Raw genomic sequence first — 25656 nt, 5'->3', positions numbered from 1 at the left:
ACCTACAATACAAAGACACATTTTGTCTCCAAATCTCAGGAACATCAATGGGGGCAACAATGGCCCCCCTTATGAAAACTGTTTCATGCATAAGTTTGAACAAGATCACGTATTAACACAGACCAATTGGAAGGGAGAAATAGCACTTTGGACAAGGTATATAGACGATATTTTTGGAATATGGACAGAGTCATCTGAGAAACTACAGCAATTCTTTGTTTACCTGAACACCATAGACCCAAGAATACAATTTACTTATGAAAGCTCCCTTGCCGATATCCACTTTCTGGATGTAGCCATATTTGTCAATGATGGTAGATATGAAACAAACATTTATCACAAAGAGACAGACCGGAACAACTTGCTGCATCGACTCAGCTTTCACCAGCCAGTCTACTCAGAAACCTACCGTATAGCCAAATGAGACAAGTGAAACGAATTGTCAATAATCCCACATTATGCGATAAAGAAATTGAAATACTTGTAAAGAAGTTTCTGGCCAGGGGTTATAAAGAGTCAGAGATCACATCGGCAAAAAAACGCCTGTCACTATTGACACCTGAATCACAAGAGAGTACAAAACCTACAAAATTGGGGACTCCTATGGTATTTGTATCATGCTATTCCCTACAGAGTAGTCAAATAAAAACAGCATTACTGAAGAACTGGCAGATATTGAGAAATGACTCAAGGGTGGAACATCTATTCGAGGATAACCCCATTTTTGCATACAAGAGAATCAGGAAACTGAGAGACAGATTGGTCAAAACAAGACCTAAGATGCAACAACCTACAACACGAAGAACGGGTACAGACCCATGTCTACACTGTGGTAACTGTAATTTCATTACGAAGGGGAACATCATCAATCATCCTCGTACAGGAGAAAAGATTCAGCTCAAGAGTTTCGCAACATGTGACACAATCAACATAATTTATGCTATTAAATGCCCATGTGGTATGTACTATGTGGAACAATCAACAACATCAGGCCGACTCCGATGGAATGAACACAGGTCAAATATACGTACTAAATACAAGAATTCCGCAGTAGCAAGACACTGGGAAGAAAAACAAACATAACATCAACCAAATCAGGATTCAAGTCCTGGAAGTGGTTAGATCAAGAGACAGACATGACGATATCACAAAGAGACTCAATCAACTTGAGTCCTATTGGATAGGCAGGCTGGATTCATTGGAGCCTGGTGAAATTAATGAATAAATAAACTACACATGCTTTTTGTAACATACAACTAATGAGGAACAGCTAATTGATAATGCTCCAGGAACTTTGAGGAATTAATTTGTTGATGTTGAAGCTTTTGAACAGTCTACATTTTCATGAAGTCTATCAATTTTAGGGTAATGGTCATCTGAATATTGCACAACAGTAATGTTGAATTAAGCGTGCAGAATCCATTACGGGGTGATATTCCTGTTCAGAACTTGTTTTTGAGTGGGACCCAAGGCAGGAACCCGTTTCCTGCCTCATTCACCCCAGTATTGGACACTGCAACTACTGTGGGTTGTTATAATCATGAGTTCTGTGGAAGTTCATTTTTTTAATTTCTGCTTATTTTTCTTAAAATGACATAATCTCTTGGCAGTAAATGTGATCAAAATAATAAAAAGAGAGATTGCATATGGAATTCACGTGACCAGATGGTTTTTTGTAAAAGTGATGTCTATAAAATGTAATCTGAATGTTACCAAGCATGAATTGCAAACATATTGTGAGTATTGGGTTTACACAATCAACATATGCAAAAACCAATACGCTGTCACTTTAAACATACAGAGGCTGACAGCAAAGCCGGCGCGTGGCATGAACGAGAAAGTGAAAGTAACTTTCTATCATGCACCTGCGCACGCGCGGTTCGCCTAGTAACAGTATCCAAACTGTGAAAATCAGAGTCTAGCGAGGACGTGGGTTTCTCTCAGCACGGATGGTACGAGGAGCGTATGTTTAACATAGGTAAGCAGGGACCTCAACATGACAATCATTGGGCTTGTAGATACGGGAAATAAACAAAGATAAACATGATGACTCTTTACAGGTTAGCCTTAAGAGCACGATACTGAGGCATTACGGAGCAGCACAAGGGAAGGGAAACTTGTATTGCCGCCACTAAACAGGTATTGAATAGTTGCTATAATTTGACACAAATGCTCAACTGAGAAACTTACGTGTACTCATTTTTTGTTTATCTATGGTGACACACACCCGGGTTATTGAAATCTACAAAAATGGTATGTGTTTGAATTAAAATGTATTTTATTGTATTCCCGCACTTCACTGATAATTTGGAATTTGGGTGCATATTTGGTTACGAATCACAATGATATGATGTGCATATTTTGGAACAAATAACTTATGAATACAATTATGGACTTTAACTCAAAATGATTTTTGGATATGAATAATTTATGCATATGACAAATGTTGGCTGACTTGAATATTATTCTGGCATGTTTGCTAATTTGATTATTTTGATTTATCTATGCAGGGGGAAGCACACCTAGGACCAGATTAGGTTCTGATTCCTTTTTGCTTGTGTCCATTGTATGATCTTAACACTTCACATATTCCCCATCTGGGAAACACTTCTCGTACTTAAAACTTTGCTGTGCAGGTAGAATCTGGATGTGTACTTGGACCAGCTTCAATCCACCTTGAAAAGGGACATACTACCACTATCATGTATCTGTATACATTACAGATCTGTAGCATATCGATATAGTCGATATGTAAATGCTGAAAAGAACCATTAGATTGTGGGATAACTCCTCTGACTGTACAGAGTGTGTGCCCGGCAGTAAACCTTTGACATACAATGCATTTTACTACATAAAATGCAACGTGTTGTAACATGTTCGGTACAAACCAGTCCTCTGCAATAGCTGCTGCAAGGCTTTCTGTAGTGACATGCGCAGGGTAGTGCAGCAGTCCCGACACCACCCTTAATATGGCTACTGTTTTAGACAAACTATTAAAACAAGCATTCATACTCATCATCAGCACCATTCTCTCATGCACCTCAAGCATATCAAAGCTCAATATTTCCTCTGAACATGCAACTGATTTCTGCTTGAGATAAAGTCTGCTCTCTTAGAATGAGCTTCACATTTGACAACCATGATGATTACTGGGAGCTGTAGTGCTTTAATAAGTCTGTCCAATAAAGCAGCATGTTGCACTGGAGTGCCATGCACTCAGAGGTAGCCCCTCCTTTTCCAATGTGCTGAAAAGTGAGACGGTAGTCGTGCACTTGACATTAATTCAAACTCCCCATTGGCCCTGTGCTTTATTACAGCGGCACCTATATATCTCTTCACTCAATAAAAATAAGTTCTCCAGCTCCCAAAGCATTTTCCTTCACCCGCGGGAGTTCATCATGGAATTCATCATAGTTCGAGCAATCATGTGCATGCTCGCCTTCTGCCAGTGTTTCAGCTGTAAACATGGCAAGGTTCACAATTTTACATCGGACCATTTTAATTGCTGGATTTAAAATAACCACTTCATATGCGGAAGCCCGTTTGGGATATCAATGAACATGTAGATTTCTCCAGAACGGCAAACTTGCAATAATCCAATAAGTGATGCTCATTTCAAATACTACTTTGTAATCTGTTGGGTGGTTTCTAAACATATCCTCATCAATGATGTCAGTCAACCTGTTACCTTCCCCAATGGCCATCACTGTGCTCCATCGCCTACCGTCATCATCGATTCCGTCAAGCAAAGCCAGTTCTCCTCTTACTATGGCTGCTTGTAAATCTAAGGGAAAGACTTGTCCCCCTCTTCATCTATAGGTCCTTGGCCTGAATAGAAACTCATCAGGTATTCTCAAATTCTTACCCACTAAACCAGGTAGCCATGTTAACAAAATGAATATCCCAATATAAAAGACCTCTGGCTCTAACAGTATCCCTAGTATGGCCATTTGTCCTGTAAATGCCATGATAAATTCACTCACGTTTAAATAATGCATTCCTGGTGTCGAACATACTAGGCCTTCATCAGTAAACGAAATTGTCATGTTCAATTTTTTCATTAAATCTCGGCCCAGTATATTAACTGCCGTCAGCCGTGAATGGCACAGACATATCACATTCTATTATAGAGACTGGTAATTTCTCAGTAAAAGGAACTCTATGTGTAGCTCCTGAGAATCCATTCATGGCATTTCCAGACAATACAAACTTCCCCTCTTGTATACATGAGCATGTTGCACCCATGTCTACTAAAAAATAAAAAGATATGCCTCCTATAGTGACATCAACCCTCGGTTCCTCTTCAGGATTGGGAGTCACTGATAGTATTGAACACATCAAGTCAACCAGTGACCTGTCCTATTGTGGATACATGCTTACGCCCATTCTTGTAAAAGGATTCCCTCCCTCCATGGTGACACCCCCTATCCTAGGCATCAGTAGCTGTCCCGTGTTTGGGCCCTGCTGTATCTGCATGGGTGCGAGCTGTGACTGCCCTTGTGGTGGATTCACTAGTGTCTGCTGTGGTTGTGCAGTCTGTTGTGTTCTCAGCGCTGGTGCTTGCTGCACCATCTGATTTTGGGCAAGCCCATCCCTACTGTGTTGGCTATATGCAGGTGGATAAGTGGCTCCCACATTCTTGCTCCCACATGCTTCTTAAATGTGTCACTATTTCTTTACCACAAATACATTTATCACCACATAAAACACAGACAAACTGATAGACTTGACCGGCATACATATATCTCAGTCTATGCTCCTCGAGACAATGTCATCCACTTTCAGGACTCTAGATAAAAATCCTTCTGAAAACGTGCTGTGACGCAGGATTCTGGGCTTACCTAGGTCGCTCTTCGACTACTTACCTCAATTGCTTGACGCTCCTTGTCTCAAGTCAATTACTGAATAGCTCGATGCTCATTGTTTCGAGTTATTCAAATAACTTGCTGCTCATCGTCTCAAGTTAATCACTCAACTCAACCAACCCTCTGTTACTTATTTCCACTTATCACTTTCTCCACTCAATACCCATTCATGTTTTGCCACCTCACTCAGTTTTTACTCACCATTCATGTTTTCAACTTCTGAATCTCGGGATCATTGCCTCCTCAATCAGCCGCTTCAGACTTCCGTCTGGTAGCTTATTGTATGGAGGGCATTCTGCCTGAAAGCAAGGGGCCCGTCCCACCTGCGCTTGCAAGCTTTGCTTTAAACTAACTACTGCTATCTACAAGGAGCATCATGTCCTTTTTAGTTAAATGGTGGAGGACATCCCATATTGTCGGGACCACAAAGTTTACTAGGTCGACAGCTCTTGAACCATCCTCTCCGCTCGCTACCATGTGAACTGGGGTTATCGGCCCAGCCTTTTAAGTCAAGGTAGCAATACTTTGAGATGGTTGGGGATGCAGAAGTTACTTAAACATTAATAATCAGACTCAGGAAGTTGGCAAATCAAAAGCTGTTTTTTTTTCAAATGTCTAAAACAGGGAGTTACAATAAACATCGACAATTCTCTCGATCTTCTCACTCAGCAAGTTTCATAAAAAAGCAGGTTATATAGTAAAAACTTGTCATTGCTGATGTCATCCTACGTGGTAAACTACAAAAACGTATTGGAGAAATTGATAGGCTTAAAGGAACGCATGGGTCCTTGTTTGCAAACACAGTTCAGGCCCCCAGACACACAAAAAGAGCTATCCAAGGCATTTTCGTGTGAAACTTCACTCTTCCACATGTCCCAGACCAGCCCCCTAGCGATCTGGATACGTTCAGGATTTTTTTTAGCCCTTTTTTGGTATTCAAAGTATTTGCGAGTATCGGGGCTGTCTGCAAAGCGCTCCCCAGCACCCCTTTAAAAGGCCACACCCCAGAGCTGCTCCTCATCCTGTTTTTGATTTCCAGGACAGACACTGATCCACATTGCTGGATTGCCCTTTTGTGTTCCTGAATTGCTGACTTCTTGTTGGCTCCTGAGAACTTTGGAGATGGCATCCATGGCTGTTCCTGCTACAGTTGCTTCTGCCTCACCACCACCTCCATCCCCTCAACCAAGGCCAACTTCCCAAGGGCCTGGAGAGGGGAACAGGCATGAGGATGCATAGGAGGATGAAGAGGATGATGAGGATGAGGTAGTGGAAGTCCCTACTACTAACAGTCACCGTGAATCTTGGGTGCGGAGGTTGTTTGCCACTCTTGATGGAGTACCGAAAGCTTGTGCAAAAAAGGTGTGCTGTGATCAGTGCCAGTTGGTGCTGAGTCATGGCAAACCAGGTTTGTACAGCTACGGTGCTACCTCAATGAAGCGACACCTAAAGCCGTTCCACGGTGGGGCTATTCGTAAGGTTGTACCCTGCGATAAACATAGAAGGTTGAGTTCCTCTGCAGAATCCTTAGTTTCTGTTCCTGCCACCAAAAGAGGCACTCCTATTGGACAGCGCATCCCTCCAGCTATCTCGCAAGCCATGTGTGATGCTGTAGACCCTTACCTTTCGAGGGGCACAGTATTGGGTATGTACTGTGACATAACACTCTGTAGGGGGGAGACACTTCGAAGTGCTTTTGAGGCTGCGATCCGGGTGCACGAGAAGGACTGCCACCTACCTGATTAAGGCCCACGCGGCATCTTCCTCTCTCCATCTGCCCTTTCTTATTTCCATGGTTGGTGCACTTTCCTTACTCTCCCTTCCGTTCATTTCCGTTCCTTTCCTTATGTGTCATGTCTGAAAAACCCAACAAAATGCAAAACAACAAAAACAAAAAAAAAGCTCTTTTCAGAGCCGCCTTTCACAGTTCAAAAATAGAGGTGCCACTGAAATGCTGCAGGGCCCTGTGCATTTTTAAAAGTCTGCAGACGTTTGGGGTGCTGCGCTATCAAAACCATTGCACTCTTCTCAAGAAGGAAGTGGTTGCTCTGAAAAGAGCCTTTTTGTGGTGTTTCTGTGCGTTTCAAAAGCTTCAAATGGACAACACCTACTGGAAAAAGGATTGCTATAATTCCAAAAACAATCGCAATGCATTTTGTATGCATTTTGTATATTTTTGCAGAAAAATCTGCCAGCATAAGTGAGATTTTATTTATTTGTTTATTTATTTATTTAAGCATCTATACAGCGCACCTAGCTCAGAGGCATCTAGGCGCTAACAGAATACTTTTCCATAGATTTAAGAATACATACTCTATCTCTGCGAAATATGTGTGCACTACGAAACATTATATTTTCATTGTGAAAAGAGAACATGCCAGCATCTCTCAAAAAGGCACCAACAGCCTTGTTCACATTGCAACTCACTTTCTCCATTTGTGAACCAAATGAAGAAGAACGCAGCCACATTTTTCTCTGCGCAATACGAGAAAAAATTACTCGGCAGTTTGGAAACATGTCCATGACTTTCCCAAGTCCTTCTTTCATTGCAAATTGCAAAGAGATTTCAGAGACATGTCGTAATTTGTTCCCTCCACAATGAATAATAATAATGCCTGGATGATGCTCTGTCACCAAAGTAGCACAAGGAGGTACCAAATGCAGCCACTTCATTCCACGCACTCCATGCCTGTGCACTTCCACATGAGGGAATCCAAAATGTGCAGCCACTCCACAGCGATCTGCATTCACCTACAACCAATTTATCCAAAAGTCTCCCAAAATCCAGATAATCTGCCTTCTGAAAGATACTGCCATAGCTATCTGCTCTCCTCTCAGGAAAAATACTTTCTGACAAAGTCTCTCCTTACACATCACACCCAGTAAACCTTATTTGACCCTTGCCCTGCTAACTCTCATTTGCATGACTCTCAGCCTTAAAATCCCTGTATGTAAGACGCGGTGTCCGTGCACAACCGCGGTGTCCGCGAACAAATCGTAAAATCTGAGAGTGGGGAATGGAAATTTAAATAGTGTGCCCCACTTCCCCCTTGGCTCTGAAAAGAGCCTTTTTTAAAAAAAAAAAGATGCTTCAGAAACACTTTTTATTTCATACTTTGTGTGTTTTTTTTCTTATTTTTCTCCAAATATCTTCAAATTAGCTTCTCCAAAGCCATCCTTATATTCTAAAACAGCATGGCTCTGTGTGCTTACTATTGTAATAATTTCTAAAGTAAGTTAAACTGACTGACAGATTATATGTAAAATATACAGAATGCACATAGACAAAATGAAACTACATCTACATGCTATGCTCAGTTATCAGAAAGCACCACTACTGCAAAAACAAATAAATGCATGTCTATATTAACAACAGTGCTTTTAACACACATATTTACTAACTTCTTTCTTTCATAATTGCAGTGAAGAACACTCTCCTGAAAACCTGCAGCGTTTGAAGTACGAACCAGAATTCAGAAGAAACCTACTCTTTGCATCCAAAAAAGTAAATACAATACTGCCATAATAACTGTTACTGAAACACTGTACAATTCTAGTATTGTAGAAAAAAAAATTGTATTAACCCTGCAGCATAAGATTCAGTATTACTGATTGTCCCTCAGCAAGTGCACACTTTGTATTGTCATCTGAACACCAGTATAGTAACACACAAATACGAGAATAGCCTTCCCAACCTCAAGTAACAGCCCATTGTACAATCACACACCTCCATATACATTACTACCATTATACTCAGACACTCATGCACAATGTACACATACATTGCACAACATCCCAACCCACACTTTCTTTTTTTCTCCAACAGACCCCAAAGAATGCCTACCAAAAATCAACTCCATATAAAACAACGCAGACATAGACCAAATCAAAATAATAATGTCCAAAATAAGCATCCACTTCTGCCAGAATGTATACACAAAGTTCTAACAAAACAGCTAATACAGTCATTAAGTGAAACAAAAGCAGCTTCCAGTAAAGACATTTGCCTCCTCTTTCAAAATGTTAAACTAAACAGAAAGTTATTAAAAAGACTATAGCTAACACTAGTGCTAACACTGCACCTATAAATATTGATGTAGCCACAAGTAAGCATACAAAAAAATATATTTTACAAAAAATGTTCTGCCAGAGTCCTTCAGAACCTTATCAAAAAAAGAGAGAAATCATGCACAACCGTTAAAACCTACTGCAGAAAATTAATCCTGGACAGTATAATCCTTCTCAAAAGGAAATTATTTATTTTAGTTTTAAACAGAATGACACCACTAACAAAACGAACTAAACTACAAAAAAGACTTCACAATTAATGGAATATCAACAAAGATAGCTTTGCAAACATCTGTGGAGGTGAGTGCAGTCACACCACCAGCACAGAAACATATTTCAATGAAGCAAAGCAGAGAAACCCAATTGATGTACATAGCATTGGACGAGGGTATGAAAAACGTAATAATACCATCATGGAACAAGAAACGCTGCTCACAATAATATCCCCAGAAAGCTTAGCATGAACTCTCCATTCCACTGAAGGAATGCGTCCAGTCTACAAATGGCCTTGCACATCAATGTGTAACATAAGCAAAACATCTTTCACATCTTTAGCCAGTTACTCAATCAGTATGTGAAAGGCAAAGACAAATTCAAAATATAACTATTACAAAGTATAGAGTCCAGTGCAAAAATACACAGGTCTACAAAGACATTCATTAGCCTGCATTTCTGGACCGATTTGCAAAAGCACCTTCCACCATATCAAAATGATATCAACACACCATTCAACTATAAGAAATCTGCTTAATAAACTCTACTATGCCAAAAGTCCTACTCTAGCTCTTGCCAATTTAAATAACAATCTTGTACATGGTACAGCAAAAGAACTACTCGAATAAATAGAACTCATTCAGAGAAAATATTTTGGAAGTGAAAGCCACTCACAAAATCCAATAGCTTTGCAACAGACTAGCAACAACTTTACAGATGGCAGCCTTCTACTACACACATACAAAAAAGTAATACTAAAGTTTATAAACACATCTGCTGAAGTACCAAACCATGTGTGTGTGTGTTGCTGTAGGACTTTTTATAAGAATAGCACAAAAACTGTAGACATAATGTACAAAATAGAAGACAATTAAGATTCCAAATGGTTCCAATTAGCTCTCTATCTTATAGCAGAAAACAAATACAACATTACTGACCCCTTAATACTTTGCAGTTACTGCACTGCAAAACTTCACAACAACCAAATACCGTCATGTGCTATCACAAATAACTTGGAGTTATTCCCACTACCAAAACCCCTGCAACAAATTAACTTGTATGAGAGCATCATAATTCAAACAGAGCACCCATTTCAAGCAATAATACGCGTTCAACCAAAAACACCAAAACTACCTCCCTCTGAATTACTGAAAGGCATTTGTGGCGCATTTGTGGCAAAGTAGTTTATTTGCCATTAGATCTCAAAGAAAATGTACACACTCTGGGAGTGCAAAGTCCAATAGATCAATCTTGGATTATCGTAGTAAATGGCGTACCTACAAAAGACTAAATAATGTTGTAACAACTCCTGGACTTATATAAAGTTAGAGAAGCCCTGCAATATCTAAAAGACAACAATACTACAAAGAAATAAATATTGAGGAAAACCTGAGGGAAACCACCAAAATATTTCAAGACTCGTCAGGAACTGATCAATTTCAACTTCTAGATCCTGCTACAGAATCCAATATTTTATAACATTATACAATTCACCCATTACACTCTAAAGACACCATAGATGATGCACTGGAAACTTACCAAATGCGACAAGCTAAAGGATCTCCAATCAGCATATGGGAAAAAAGTATAGAAGCACAAGCCTTTCCTCTACTCTTCCCTAGAAAAGGAGGAAGGTACCATGAAAGACCCACACATATAACAGCATCAGAATACTGTTCTTCCCAAATGTATTCTGAAGACCCCAGATTCAGACAAAATGTGGAATACATATTCCACCTTCTCTTTGAAAGTGAACTAGCAACTCTATGCTACGGAGTTGCACACACATTAAAATCGGGTACCAATTTTCAAAATATGTCAGCTACACAATTACTACAAAAAGTGCAAGAAAAAGATGAGGTTTTACAGTCAAGCATTACAAATCTTTTAGCAAACATGCGTGGTATAAAAGAATACTGGTTCTGACAGAATGCAGATGTATGGTGTATGATAAGAAACCTTGGCCCACCCACATGGTTTGTGGCATTATCTTGTGCAGAGTATGCATGGGAAGATATACATGATTTCCTACGTATAGTAAACAAAAACAAAACAAATATAGATATAAAAACACCAGGATACTGTAAATGTATCAAGATATTTCCATCATCGCTTCATTGCTATGCCACACTTCATTCGTAATAAAACTGTTCCTTCCCTCTGAGAAGTGCAACACTTCCTTTTGAGAAAAGAATACCAAGCCAGAGGAGCACCACACATCCACATTATTTTGTGCATTAAAGATGCTCCTAAATTTGGTCAGGACAGTGCTGCCACTGTTTTGCAGTTCATGCAAAAAAATGTAACTTGTGACATCCCTTCACAAACGACACATAGTGACCTTCATGCACAAATTTTACAATTCCAAAGACACAAATGTGGGATGTATTGTCATTGCAAATATAAAAGCAAAGGGAATTATTACACCAAATCCTGCTTTGGTTTCCCTAGACCAGTTTCAACAACAGGTCAAGTAAACAACTTCATGTCTTCAGTTAGACATAGTGTCAAAGAAAAATCACCTAAGAACACATATTACATAAAAAGAACAGAAGGATCAAAATACATCAATGATTACAATGCAATAATTGCCCTCCTATGGAATGTAAATATAGATGTGCAGTACATTGCAGACAATTCCACTGCAGTTGCACAATATGTCACAGCCTACACAACCAAAGCAGAAAAAACAGAGCTCAAAGACCTCTGGGTTGACATATCATCTGACAAACCAGCTTAGGCATAAAAATGATCTCCCATAGAGAATGTGGCTGCTATGAAACTGCAGACCGTTTAACCGGTACTGCCTTCTATGGAAAATTGAAAAATATAGTATGGCTAAGCCTTGGTCCTACTAAATCTAGAAAAAGAGTTCTGATATCAAATGAAGACATAGAAAATATAGGCAAAACGATCCCAACAGCCAAGACATTTTGAAAAACAACTCACTGGACACATACTTCCCAAACAGAAGTACCACTTTGGAAACCATGTGTCTATAACACAGAGCCCAAAACATCACATACAAAAATAATATTAAAACAGATGAGAAGAAAGGTAGACACAGAGTGGAAAACTGTGAAGGCAGCCTAGTGAAACTTACCAAACAAAGCTTAATTAATCATATCAAATTGTCATTAAAAACACCACAACATAAAGAACTGTATTACATGTCCCTGCTACAACCTTTTAAACCATGGAGAAAAGAAGAAGATTTACTAGATACCTATGAATCATATGAAGACGCTTTCAAAGCAAATGAAAGCCCTATAACAAATGTAAACTTTACACAGTACAAAACAATGTTGCACAATGAACAGCAACTCGAAGAAGAACTCCAGGCACAAGTAGATGTGGACACTCCTGACAGTAGTCAACCTTCTGTAACAGGAAGCCAAGAAACACTTCGACAGCCACTAATAGCAAATGAGGAAGAATTAATAATGACTGAAGTAGAAAAAAACATGTGTCAGTTTGAGCAATCTACAGAAGACTTTGCTATACTAAAATCACAACTAAACAATGAGCACCGTAGCATTTTCCAAGAAATAACAAAAACACCTTGAACATGGCGTGCAGCATAAAAATAATAATTGTACCTGCCAATGCTACAAACCTATACTGCTATACGTGAGTGGTCAAGCTGGTTAAGGCAAAACATTCTTAATCAAAATCATCAGCAAGTTCCTCCAACAATTGACAAATAACAAAATGTCAGCTGTTGTAACTGCCCCCGGAGGTTTAACTGCCTACAACATAGGCGGTGCCACCTTACACCGATAACTACTCCTTCCAGTAGAACACCAAAACAAACTAGACTACCACAAACTTTATCCAGATGCTGCAATGGAACTGCTAATAGATGAGGTAAGCATGGTTTCCAATTTAATGTTAGCCTTCATTCACCTCAGATTACATGAGCCTGCAAACAGACTATGAAGAACTCTTTGGAGGAAAACACATTATAGTTTTCGGAGATCTTCTTCAATTAACACCAGTTAAAGGTGAACCTATTTTTAAAACCTTAGGGCACAAACTATGCCATAAAACTCATGGCAGCATAGGAAATGTAAACCTTTGGCAATATTTCCAGTAGAAAGAATTAACTGATAACATGCGTCAGTCTGCAGAAATCACATACGCCAACATTTTAAAAAGTATTAGAATTAGTGTACTATCTCAAGAAGCACAATCTATATTAAAAACCAGGCACATCCATGCGCTCTATGGCCATAAGTCATGTGCTACTGATATCATGGAAAAATTAGCACACACAAATGTAAACTGTATGACCTTGATGACAACTCTTGCAAGCTGTTCACAATTCAATGAAACAATGTTGAAAAAGAAATGCAACCAATAGTTCAGATTTGCTCCACAGACAAACTGGAAGTGCATGGTATGACACTACCCATGTGTCAACGAGCCACAACAAGGCTAAATACCTTAGAAAACTCTATCTGTAACACAGTTGGTTTGGAGAAAATATTAAAATTATCTTTAAACTGTAGAGTAATGCTAAAACGTAACCTTGACGTAGACCAAGGACTAGTTAATGGAGCACTTGGTACAGTTGTTGGCTTTCAAATATACCCATGTGACAACAGCATTCAGTTTGTCAATATTCTCTTTGACAAAATATCAGCGGTTAAAAGGATAGGACGCTCAACAGTCCGCTTCCTTCTTTTCAAAGACATATATGTACGCAGAGAACGCAGCGAACAATTTTCTCTAACTCTAGCATATGCAGTCACCATTCACAAATAGCAAGGTCTTACCCTAGATAAAGCATTGATAGATATTGATAGCACAGTGTTTAAAGAAGGCATGAGCTATGTAGCACTATCTCGCTTACATACACTTGATGGACTATTTCTAATCAACTTGCATTCTAGAATACAATAGACTGCGTTCACTCTACGCCCCCATCTAAAAACCTATCCTGTTCCTCAGAAAGCAAAGGTTTGTAAAAGAAAATTATTTCAGACTCAAATTATGAAGGACCTCACAGCAATTCCTCCAAAGAAATTAAAGGAAGCTAATACTTCATCAAGGACCACAACCAAAGAAGGATCTAGTGCACAAACAAAGTCAGCTACCTCTTCAAATAAACAAGGTGCACTCCCAATAAATGACTTGGACACAGAACTGTTAGGTCCATTCAAATTTTCAAATACAACTCGAGTAAATTGCTATGCAAATGTAGAAATCAATATTCTATTCCAATTGCCACCAATTATTGACATTTACTTACACAGGACAGACCAATTGTGTTTGCAAATGTTAGTCCTTCACAGAAATGCAACCAACAATCCTGACAACAATTACAGTGTGTCTGGAATAAGGCAGGAATTGGACTACTGTGCTGGAATGGTCAAATTCAATATAAACACACAAGAAGATCCACAAAAATGTCAAATGTACTTAATAAAAGTACTGGAAAACAAAAACATACCTGTAAATGAAATCTTCTAGATTTCATACATGTGGAAACATACATGCACTCTTTGCAGCCATGTGGCACAAGAACAAGTCCCTAATGAACACTTTGTGTATGTATCCATACCTAACTGTGAATCCATTCCATTCCAGCAACTTGTACAAAATGCAAACCATGGCAAATTATGTACTACCTGCATTTCAGATAATCGCTCCACCTTACAAATACAGACACATTGTAAATACGTAATAGTAATGCTTTTACGTTACAATTGCAAGCTGACTGGATTCACGCATGGACAAGTAACGCTTGGGAAGAAAACCTTCACAACAATAGTTATATTCTACCACGTAGGAGCCACAACCAATGCAGGTCACTACACTGCATATATAAAAAAAGAATTCTGGATGGTTCGAATAGAATGATACTACCATTACTCTAAAACAGAGATTACCAGCAAATCTTGTAAATGCTTACTTAATATTCTTAAAACGAAAATGTAATAACTAATCTGTGCATGAACATCAACAAAACTTCAACAAAACTATGAACAGTTAGAATATGCCAACAGGTATCTAACTGCCCCAAAATTCTGCAACAAGCAAACAGATAGATGAATACCACTAAAATGGAACAATAAATAAATAATTAGAATACACCAACTGGTATCTAATTGCAACAATACTACCATCACTTCCAAATCAAAAACCATACACCTATTAAATTCCTCCTATTGAAATCAACCAAAGAAATGTATTGTACAATAACGTAGAAAGGTTTTTTGTAAACCAGCATGGATTTTTTCCAACAGACCCAATGATTTAATGAACAAACACAGGAACTGAGCAAATTGCACAGTACACTGGTTTGAACTATAGTACTTCTGAAGTACTAACTAGGGTCGACAAAATGCAGAAATGTCTACTACGCAATGCAATAACTCATTATAAACTACCAACACTAACATGTGATTTTTTCTTTTATCACAGAGATTGAAAAATAATGTCTGCTCCAATTGCCCATGTCATGAAAAAACTGCATACAACCACAAAAGATCAAACAGTAAGTATATAATGATTGGACTCACAAACACCACAGCATAACACCCATTCAAGCAAACACCTGACCATAGACCACAATCCAAAATGTTTCCTTCCATGTGTATCTTATGCTGCAGTGCTTGTTGCCAAACCCTACAATCTTGACTGCATGCCCTAGCCAAAACTCTGCATACAACCTAAACAAAGGAAACAGTAAGTATATAATGATTAGACTCACAAACACCGAAACATAACACACCCATCCAAACGAACACCTAACCAATAAATACAACCCAAAATGCCTAGAGTCTTCAATACCAACATTCTGAACACAAGCCAACAAACAAACTAACACACATCATCTCACTATCCTACAAACACTATTACACTACTACCAATCAGTCCAATCCGTATACAACCTTTTGAAAACATATCCCCTAAGCAGCCAGCATACCGCAGTCAAAATGTTTGCTAACATGAGTGAGTATTGATGTGGTAACCACTGCAGCATAACACACCCATGAGAGCAAACACCGGCCAAACAACCACCTCAAAACCTATCCACTTCAATTAACATTTTAATACAATAATTACAACCAATGCACAAACTCTTCAATACATACCCTCTTCACCCAATGCTCTACTAACGACCCAAAACCAAAATCATAGTAAAGTAAAATAGCCAGTAGTGCGCTCAGTGTTTAGTGTGTCTGCGGACAACCGTGGTGACTGCGGACACCGTGAACACATCACAGCCTTCTCCCACCTAAACAAATACAGCAATTGACCCATCTCTGACTCCCCCACCCTCTCCAACCATTCCTACACACCAACACACTCCCCAAAATTGGATTTATGCTCAGTTCCATGCTGTTCTGTCCTCAGATGTCCGTGGATCCAACATGGCAGGTGCATCGAGAGAATGTGACACACCTCACGCTTCACCCCAGCCAATCAGCGAACACATCGGCTCTCTGCGGACATGACGTAGATCCACTGGCCAATCGGTGTCCTGTCCACGGAGCAAACAGGGAAGTGTGTCAGCAAAGCGGACATAGATATCACACATTTTTTTAGACCTACATTTTGGTTGTTTAAAAAAACTACTGGACAGATTTCCACCAAATTTACAAAAGCACGCTTTCGGGACCGATCCACCAATCTTGCCACACATTTTGTGAAAATCCGCCCCGATCTGAATCAATTCAGATTGGCCCATATACTTTTCTTGCAACGTTTGGTGAGGATTCGTCCAGGGGGAGCAAAGTTATAAGCTGCCCAGAAAGTGCTCTTCCTATGGGTTTAGCAACTTAACCATAACGACTGGGCTGCTACCACAGACCCAGGAATATTGGCGTTTGCTGCAACCTATTCTCTAGAAAGCTAGTCTCAAGATTATTTTGTCTGCTTGGGTTTCTTTTGCATCTCTACACGTGTAAAATAGCTTGATGTCTTCATCTGTTTCTGTGGCATAAACTTCCTCACCTCGATCCCGAGATGTCACTTATCCTTGGTACTTTCTTGATGCCTTACAGACAATCTGCATTCTCTTGTCTCTGCATCTCTGCTATTTACGTCAGCTCAGCTCTGTGTGACGTATACTGGCAATGATTGGTTGATGACATCACCATTCGTCTAGACCATTAATTTGCTTTGCTTCATTCAAATGGCCACCATATTTCCTTGGGTGCAGGTATAGTTTTCTCAATGGGAATCTTGCTTCCAAGATTCTCTTTGGTATCAGTATTTTCACAGGTACTGCACATGTCTAACACTCTGGTTCCCAACATATAGGCAGTATAGGCGAGGTGGTTGAGGTGAGGGTACTTAGCGCTTTACATGATTTGTTTAATTCCAGGGATACCATAGATTGATTTTCCCCTTCCCTATGTCTTCTCCTTTTTAATGGAGCTAGAGTATTAGTTATGATATCAAGGTTAGATGAAAGAGACCTTGACAGTTCATCAGAGGATGTAAAACTTGATAGATTAGCCAGTGGGTATAAAAGGGGTTCTATCCTTTCTGCAGTAATATTCCTAAAATGTCTGGTCCTTACCCCTAACGCATTTCCTTCCTTTACTTTCCTAGGGAATTCAGCCTGCACAGTGAATTCCACAAAGAAGTGATCAGACCAAGGGCAGGGTGACACCAGGACGTGTTTAGTAACAACCTTGTGAGTGGGAACCAAATCCAAGGTATGCCCCAAACAGTGAGTGGGATAGTGAACCCTTTGATTAAAGCCTAAGTCTGACAATGCTACTTGGAGCTCTAAAGCAGCATCATCTTCCTCATGCCCCAGACAAAAATGAAAGTCTCCCAGAACAAGGCAGCTAGTATTAAGTTTCACAAGCGGGAGAAAGGAAGCTGGCAAGCCCCGAGACAAAGTCCTCAGACATAGAAGGTGGCCTATAAATCAGAAGAACATTAATAGTTGCTTCTGCATTTAATCCTATTTTAACATATCAATCTCATCCATAACATGGCAATTAATTTCCCATACTGTGAGTGATAATCTAATAATGACCCCCCCCCTCCTTCCTATCATATCTTATCATACCCTAACCATCGGGATTTCAAGATTCAATGAGGGGGCTGCAGTACTATGGCCTCACGTCTCTGTAACAGCACAGGCATCAATGCTATATTCTACTACATGGGTCGCCACCTCAACTGTGTGTTTCACTAGCGATCTTGTATTAAGCATCAAAAACCTTATGTCAGTTACAGGCAAAAACCTGTTTCTACCGTGAAGAAGACCCACCCCTTCCCTCCCTCAGAGGGACGATCCCTAAAACCTCCATTATTTCCCTCCGAGGAGGTGCAACTATCTCGGCACCTGCAACAACATCCTGATCAACGACCTATTTTATGATAGCAGGCTTCATACAATCGTCTGAGGTAACCCACGTGTCATCCTTAACGATGAAAACAGGCACAATCAGTATTACTTTAGCGGGAGTGCCTCTGCTGTCCGAACGTTCAGCATCAAGTGCCGTTGGCGTTATTATTATTATTATTATTATTATTATTATTATTATTATTATTATTATTATTATTATTATTCGTACACCAGCTAGTTCAACATAATATAGTAATGGCATTAAGCTCTGCCTATTTCAAAGTTAACCATTAGTCATTTATTATCTGAATGTTTACCTGTACATTCGCTGGGGATTCCCTGTTCACATCATATGTTATTGTGAAGTCTCCGTCCAACAGTGATGTTGAACAATTTGCACATGATCGCTGTTGGTCAAGGGTAGGCTTGAAAGATACATGACCCTAAAAAAAAACACAGAACATCATGTCATATCCGTGACATGCCACTTTTGTTATTAAGAAAGTCAATGCATCTGTTTTTGGCATGTACTATAAACATGATGAGCAACAACAGAAGTAGAATTGAGAACAGGTAGCCTCTTCTTGCATCAATGCAGAACAGCTCATGTCATGATAAGCCTCTTCTTGCATCAATGCAGAACAGCTCATGTCATGATAAGCCTCTTCTTGCATCAATGCAGAACAGCTCATGTCATGATAAGCCTCTTCTTGCATCAATGCAGAACAGCTCATGTCATGATAAGATGAAACAGCCCAATTGTAATTAATACATTCCTCTTGACTACAGAGTGTTATCAAATATCAGTACAACACACCGCCTTGCATATTCATGACTATGGCATTGCTAGTTCAGTGCGCCAGTTACAAACATACGCTTCTTCCTGGTATTGCAATTCATACATGGGTTACAGGAGGCAGATATATCAAATCATGTTATGCTATAACTGTGCACCTGGTTGTGCAATACACCATTGCTTCACAGCTAGGTTTACGCTATATAAAAGACCAGGAATACAATATTTGGATCAGTACCTTGTTTCCTGAGAAAGTGGTCTTTATGACCGGCAGCAAATCGTTGGTGATGAAAGTTCCCTTAGCGTCCAAGGATTTAAGGCCTTGAGGCTCATAAATATCTGCTTCGATCTGAAATATTCAATGGTAGATATATTTAGACCTCAAAGATGTAGCTATGTGATTGCATCGCTCACAATATTCTCAATGTTTCCTTCACAGTGTCCAAAGAAAGGACTATGTGACTATTGTGATATACGACTGAGGTTTCGTTTTAAGCCCTAAAGAAGATGCAATTCCAAGAGTGTGGAGAGTATGCATATTAATAGTGTCAACCAGTCCTGCACCATGCAATGTTTGTGTGTGTCAGTGTAAACACAGACATTCAATATATAAGGGAAAATTCAGAGCATGTTATTGCAAATATGCCTTTCTGAGTGTTGAATGTAATGCCCATGTTCTCATCCTTAAAGTTTATTTCTGTTGAAAGATATGTAGCTGCTTGCAACGTGCTGGAAGAGACTGAGTTGAGGTCATATTTATGTATTTCTGGGGATTTTGTGATGCCCCCATTGAAGAAAATCTGCTTCATTGTATTCGAGGGAAAAGGGAACGATGTAAGACAGTTTGATTACATAAGTGGAGAATGGAAAGAGTAAAGGGAGCATGGGAGTGAAGTAGGCCAATGGGGAAAAGCTGAAAACATTCCCCGAGATTGAAAAGGAAGAATGGGAGGCGAACAATGAACATCGGGGGACATGGAAAGCATTCCTGGTTATTTAAGTACTCCAAGGCGTTTTCGCATGGTGTGACATTTTCAAATAAAATAAACAATTCTTAAATTAGTTCGATTGTACAAGTGGTTTTATTTTTAAGTGCTTGCCTCCATTTTCAGTGGGTTCCCCATTTTTTCATGTTGAGCACTCCGATTTAAGTTTACTCTAACATTTGATTGATAAGTGTCGTTTTATTACAGTGTGGTAGAATAAAGCATTTGTCTCGACCTTGACAAAAGTTATGTTTAGAGAAGACTTTGGAGGCTGGCTGTTCCTACACCAGCACTCAGGTGGAAGAAGTGAAGTCGACCATGGAGTTGCTGCTTGAAATCTGTTCTGTTCTGGCATTAGAAGTGAGGCGGTGAGCAGAGAAGATGGTCATTTCCCACAGACGGCAGGCCCTGAGGACACATCTGACACTCAATATCTGGTCCATTTGTGCATGTGCGGAGTGGCAGCATTCAGCAAAGGTGGGCAAAGCCTATAGCAAGACACTGTTGGCAGAAGTGATGGTGGGCCCTGACCTGGCGATTCCGTTTATGCATCCCCCATTTGTCAAAAATGGAAAGAACCTTCTTTGGTTGTTGTCTACCGTCTGCCTCTCAAGCAAGGTGGCAGCCTGGGGACCCGGTCGAGGGGACCTGGTGCCCATGCTGGTATCCTGGGTGCTTGGACATTGGGGTTCTGTAGCAATCATCATGTAAAACCAAATGCTTTCTAGTGAGGCTTTTGCAGTTTAACGACCACACAATCCTTAATGTGATGTGGGAGGTGCTTGTACTGCTTTGAGATCAATGCATGTCTCTCCTGCATGCTCACCAACTGGTCTTGCCACTAAAACATTTTATTTTTAAACAGATTGTTTGGTTCCCATGCAGACTTCAGACGTGTCACCTTCATCTGGATTGATTCAATGTCTGATCTTTTATGGCCTTTTTAATAGACTTCTTCAATGAATAATGTACCAGGTTTCCATTCCTTGTCTAGTTTTCTGTCTAGCCACTGTGGGGTAGGTGACTGACTCACGTACTGCTGTCTAGTCCGTTAGCACTTCCCCTAGTCACTATAGGTTTGTGTTAGATTGGCCAAGTATGAGGGGAGATCCCCGACATATATACAAATTCCAGTATAGCCCTCCATAGTTTTGAGAATACTCTGGCTTTCTACCATCTTTACATTTGGTGGTTGCATGCAATGGAGACAGACTTGAGCACTCCTATGGAGCCTACCACACAACATATGTACCATGCTCAAAATATTTATTTTAACAATATTAATTTGCTTCTCTGTTTACTGTGTAATTGTTTCCAATGTATTACCCAGTTTTATTCATTGCTCAGTGTTGTAGTTATTTTGTAATGCAATGATTTGTTATCATAGCATAGCACTGCAGTTCCTTTTTTGATGACTTTTGCTAAATGTATTTGTTCTTAGCTTTTCTTAGCCACAGCCATATGCTGAATAACATTTATGGAAATATCTTTCATAGGCAGTTTCTAAATTACTTGATATTTTGTTCTGTCCATGTTTTATGTGGAATGCATAGTTATTGGAAAGCATTTTGAGATCACTTAGCCTAGACTATTGTTAATAACACGTATCGATGGCCTCAGTTAATCTATCAGTGGCACATAATACTAACCAAATGAGATAGGAGATGTTCTATGGTATCTGAGTGGTATTGAGAGGATGCCACATCAGCTTCATAGAGAACACTGTGATCACCTGAAAAAAACTTACAAACAGGACCTAATTTACTCAATTTAGAACACCTGTTATTAAGGTAAGAAAACCTTAGAAGATTGTTACAGAACCTACAGTGATTCGTCAAAGGACACTTTATAATGATAATCCACTTACATTTTCCAAGAGCGGGGTAGGAAACTATTTAATCCTGCCAGAGATACAGACAAATTAGTCAAATTCTGTAATCACCTAAAACTATTGATCAATTGCTAAGTTTCTACCTGTTCAATTTAGAGAATATCTATCACCATTATGGGGGAGGCCTTCTCTGCCAGAGTCAATGCATATTCCAAATAAATTAAACTGCACAAAAGACATCTGAAGCAGCAGCTATATTGAAATCCTTGGGTTGGTAACTTATCACAAACATGGCCAGTTTTGAAAATGAAAAACACAATGGGCCAAATTTAATAAGTAAAAATATGTATCTCAGGTTGCAATATAGCAGTTGTGGCTGAAAATCCAGTTTACACTGACTGTTGTTTCATCTTTAGAAAAATCAATTACATTTGTTTCCAGACATCATGGTTATGTTGGCAATTGTCTATTATTTGTTGTGCAAATTATTGCATCTTTGCTTGAAGGGTTTCTGTAAATAGAGGCTGCACAAGTGGGAGATTTGACAAGATTTAACAAGATTAAATGCACAAATTAATACTTCAGGCCTTTAGAAATAGAATATTTTCTCTCTGAGCGTGCCATTAGGGAAGGAATGCTAATAGGGAACATCTGTAACCTCTCACCCTCTGTATAGGAAACCTTCACCCTATTTCTCAATTGCCATTCGTAGCCAAATAGCTGCAAAGAGTGATAGTCTCTCATATACAGACTTTTCCAGAATATTCTGGAATTTTAGATCCAAACCAATTTGGCCTCCGAACACGGAGAAGCACTGTGTATGTCATTACATCCATCATTATCCATCATTGATTTTCTCATGAAAAAACAGGCATACACACGCAAGTATTTTAATTTGACTCGATCTGTCAGTGACTTTTGACACGGTGCACCATAGCATCTTAATCTCCAGGTTAGCTCACTTTGGCTTTGGCGGCACAATGTTGAAGTGGATTCATTGCTTTCTGACTGTCAGATTTCAATAAGTCCACATAGGCCACTTTTTCTCACAATTTTGTCCTGTTACATGTGGAGTGCCTCAGGTTTCTGCACTATCACTTTCCCTTTTTAATCTCTACATGCGTCCTTTAATGGAGATTATTCATCAGCATAGTCTAACTTTTTTTAAACTATGCCGATGACTCAAACATTCTGAAAGAACTGGACGATGTGGAGACCCCTCAGCTTCATTAAGCTAAAATGACTCCTGGCAATTCAGGATTTGATACGCTCTAATTTCCTGAAAATCAGCCCAGACAAGACTGAGATAATCTTTAAAACTCAAAACTCAAAGCATTTTTCCCAGCGGTTCTGGGCAGTGAGTTTTGGTAACTGTCAAGAACCTAAACAAGAAGTCAGAAATCTGGGGGTCACTATTGATAACACTCTCTCCTTAAAAACCAAATTAATGTAGTGTGCACATCTTGTTTTTTTCTCATGAAAACAATGAAGGCCATCCTACTGTTCCTTTCTTTTCCCCAACCAGTCATGGTGAAGAACTTGCTTATGGTTTCTCGGCTTGATTTTAATAATGCTATATGCCTAAATCTAAAGGATTTCCAACTGCGGCCATTTGCAGAGAGTTCAAACGGCAATGGCCAGAACTTTCCTAAAATTAAGAAGAGCTTATCATGTTACTCATGGCCTTAGATCCTTGCTCTGGCTCTTGGTCAAAAAACACATTGGGCCTCATTACGACCCAGGCGGTAAGGGGTTTACGGCAGCGTAAACAGCGCCGACCCTTACCGCCTGAGTACGAGGTCCCTTAGCGCCATGGCGGATTTAACACCTGCTTTTAGCAGGTGTTAAAATCCATGGCGCTAAGGGACCATGGAGTTAATTACGCCACCGTAATTTACGGTGGCGTAATTAACGCCTTCCCCACTCCCATTATGCCCTATGGGGCAAAAATGGGAATGGGGAAGGGTAAATGGGGATTGGGGACTTACCGCCCCGCCAAGGTCGGAATGGGGCGGTAAGTCCGCCAACCACCATGGCGTAAACGTAGTTTACGCCATGGTGGTAAAGTCACGGCCCAGGCGGTAACTTACCGCCTGGGTCGTAATGAGGCCCATTATGGTCAAGAGTTTTTGTCTTATTTTTAAAAGCCAGCACTGACCTAATTCTACCTCCTTCGCAAAGAAAATCAAATTTGCCAAATCGTCCCCTCAAATCCTCTCAGATTAATCTACTAGAAATTCCTCCCTATTTGAGGCAAAGGAAGAGTGGCCGATCTTTCACGGTTGAAGCAGCCAAGATGTGGAACTCCTTGCCGCTATATCGGCGCAAAGAGAAAAACCTACTCCCTTTTAGGGAACAGCGTAAAACATTCCTCTTTAGCCATTTCAGAACGTGTTGATCATAACCTGCCTTCTATCTGACAGTGCCAAGATGCCTAATGGTAAACGAACCAGCAAAACAAAACAAAATGAGGTTGCTGAGGCAATGGAAACTGTGCATACATTTGATTCCTTAATCGAAATATGAACTGCTCGTATCAGAGAACACCTGAACGTTATAATCACTGGAGATTTTAATCTCGAATTTGCCCCCCTCGCAAGGTGGGTGGGCCTTTAGGAGAAGAATGTTTCATCTTGGACATTCCCCACTCTCCACATTAAAATAGGGGAGGTTTATATAAATATGCACTATAAACTGCCCAGACCTATATTTGTTCAATTTAGGAGAGAAATCCTCTACACCTAGGCCATCATGTTGCCCCTCACACCACCTGACGCGATAGATGCAGCATCTCCTCACTACCACAGGGTACCCCTCCTCTGTGTTTCTCTGTATCCTACGCCGCCACTGTATATCTGGTCTGTTGTTACCTCTGAAAAGTGCTTCCTTATGCATCTGTAATGTCTCACACATCTGTAAAGTGCTCCATTATGTATCTGTATTTGTGTATACCTCTGTAAAGCACTCAGTTGATTATCCACGCTCAATAAATAACATAATAATAATAATAATAATAATAATAATAATAATAATAATAATAATAATAATAATAATACATAATTGCAGTTGTTCAAAGTATAGCCAACATTGATGATATGTTATTAAGTACATCTGATTGGAATAGAGTAGAGCTGATGGAGGTATTACAAAATGAAAGTGATTGATATACATAGATACTGTAAAAACCTTGGTCAAATTGACGTTATGGTTAAGTTGCACTAATACAAACCTATGGTTACAAGTAAAACCGAAACCCCCAGAAATTTGCCAATTAGAGTAAGCTAAGTAAACATAACTTGCGCCACCACTTCACTGCTAAGACTAACACCCAGGACATGAAAGATGACATCACAAATGCTGTTGATGACTTCACTGATGACATGACATATCTGGCCGACTTGTTTTTGTTCACTAACATATTTAGGCCAGGTGGTTTTGTTCACTGCCAGGTGGTTTTGTTCAGTGTACTTCCTTGCGCCCAAAAAGGATCTCACCATGCGTCCTGTGCTAGGCTTATGCCCAGCGAACATATTTGTCAAACCCCAAAAGTTTTGTATGGTAACGCTGCAAGAAGTAAT

General features: G+C 39.7%; 1 protein-coding gene across 1 annotated transcript in view; it reads right to left on the bottom strand.

Moving 5' to 3' along the window:
• Positions 1-25656, bottom strand: part of LOC138567739 (inter-alpha-trypsin inhibitor heavy chain H3-like) — a 475184-nt gene that overhangs the window by 312361 nt on the left and 137167 nt on the right. The window contains exons 6-7 of the mRNA XM_069646218.1: positions 19500-19610; positions 18783-18908 (exon numbers count right to left, since the gene is read on the bottom strand). Coding sequence (XP_069502319.1) covers positions 18783-18908; positions 19500-19610 — 237 coding nt within the window. The remainder of the gene's footprint in view (positions 1-18782; positions 18909-19499; positions 19611-25656) is intronic.

This window comes from Ambystoma mexicanum, chromosome 2p (assembly GCF_040938575.1).
Source record: "Ambystoma mexicanum isolate Mex_15411 chromosome 2p, UKY_AmexF1_1, whole genome shotgun sequence".
Taxonomy (NCBI): domain Eukaryota; kingdom Metazoa; phylum Chordata; class Amphibia; order Caudata; family Ambystomatidae; genus Ambystoma; species Ambystoma mexicanum.
The sequence above is the reverse complement of the archived record's forward strand: the minus strand, read 5'-3'. Positions and strand labels throughout refer to the sequence as shown.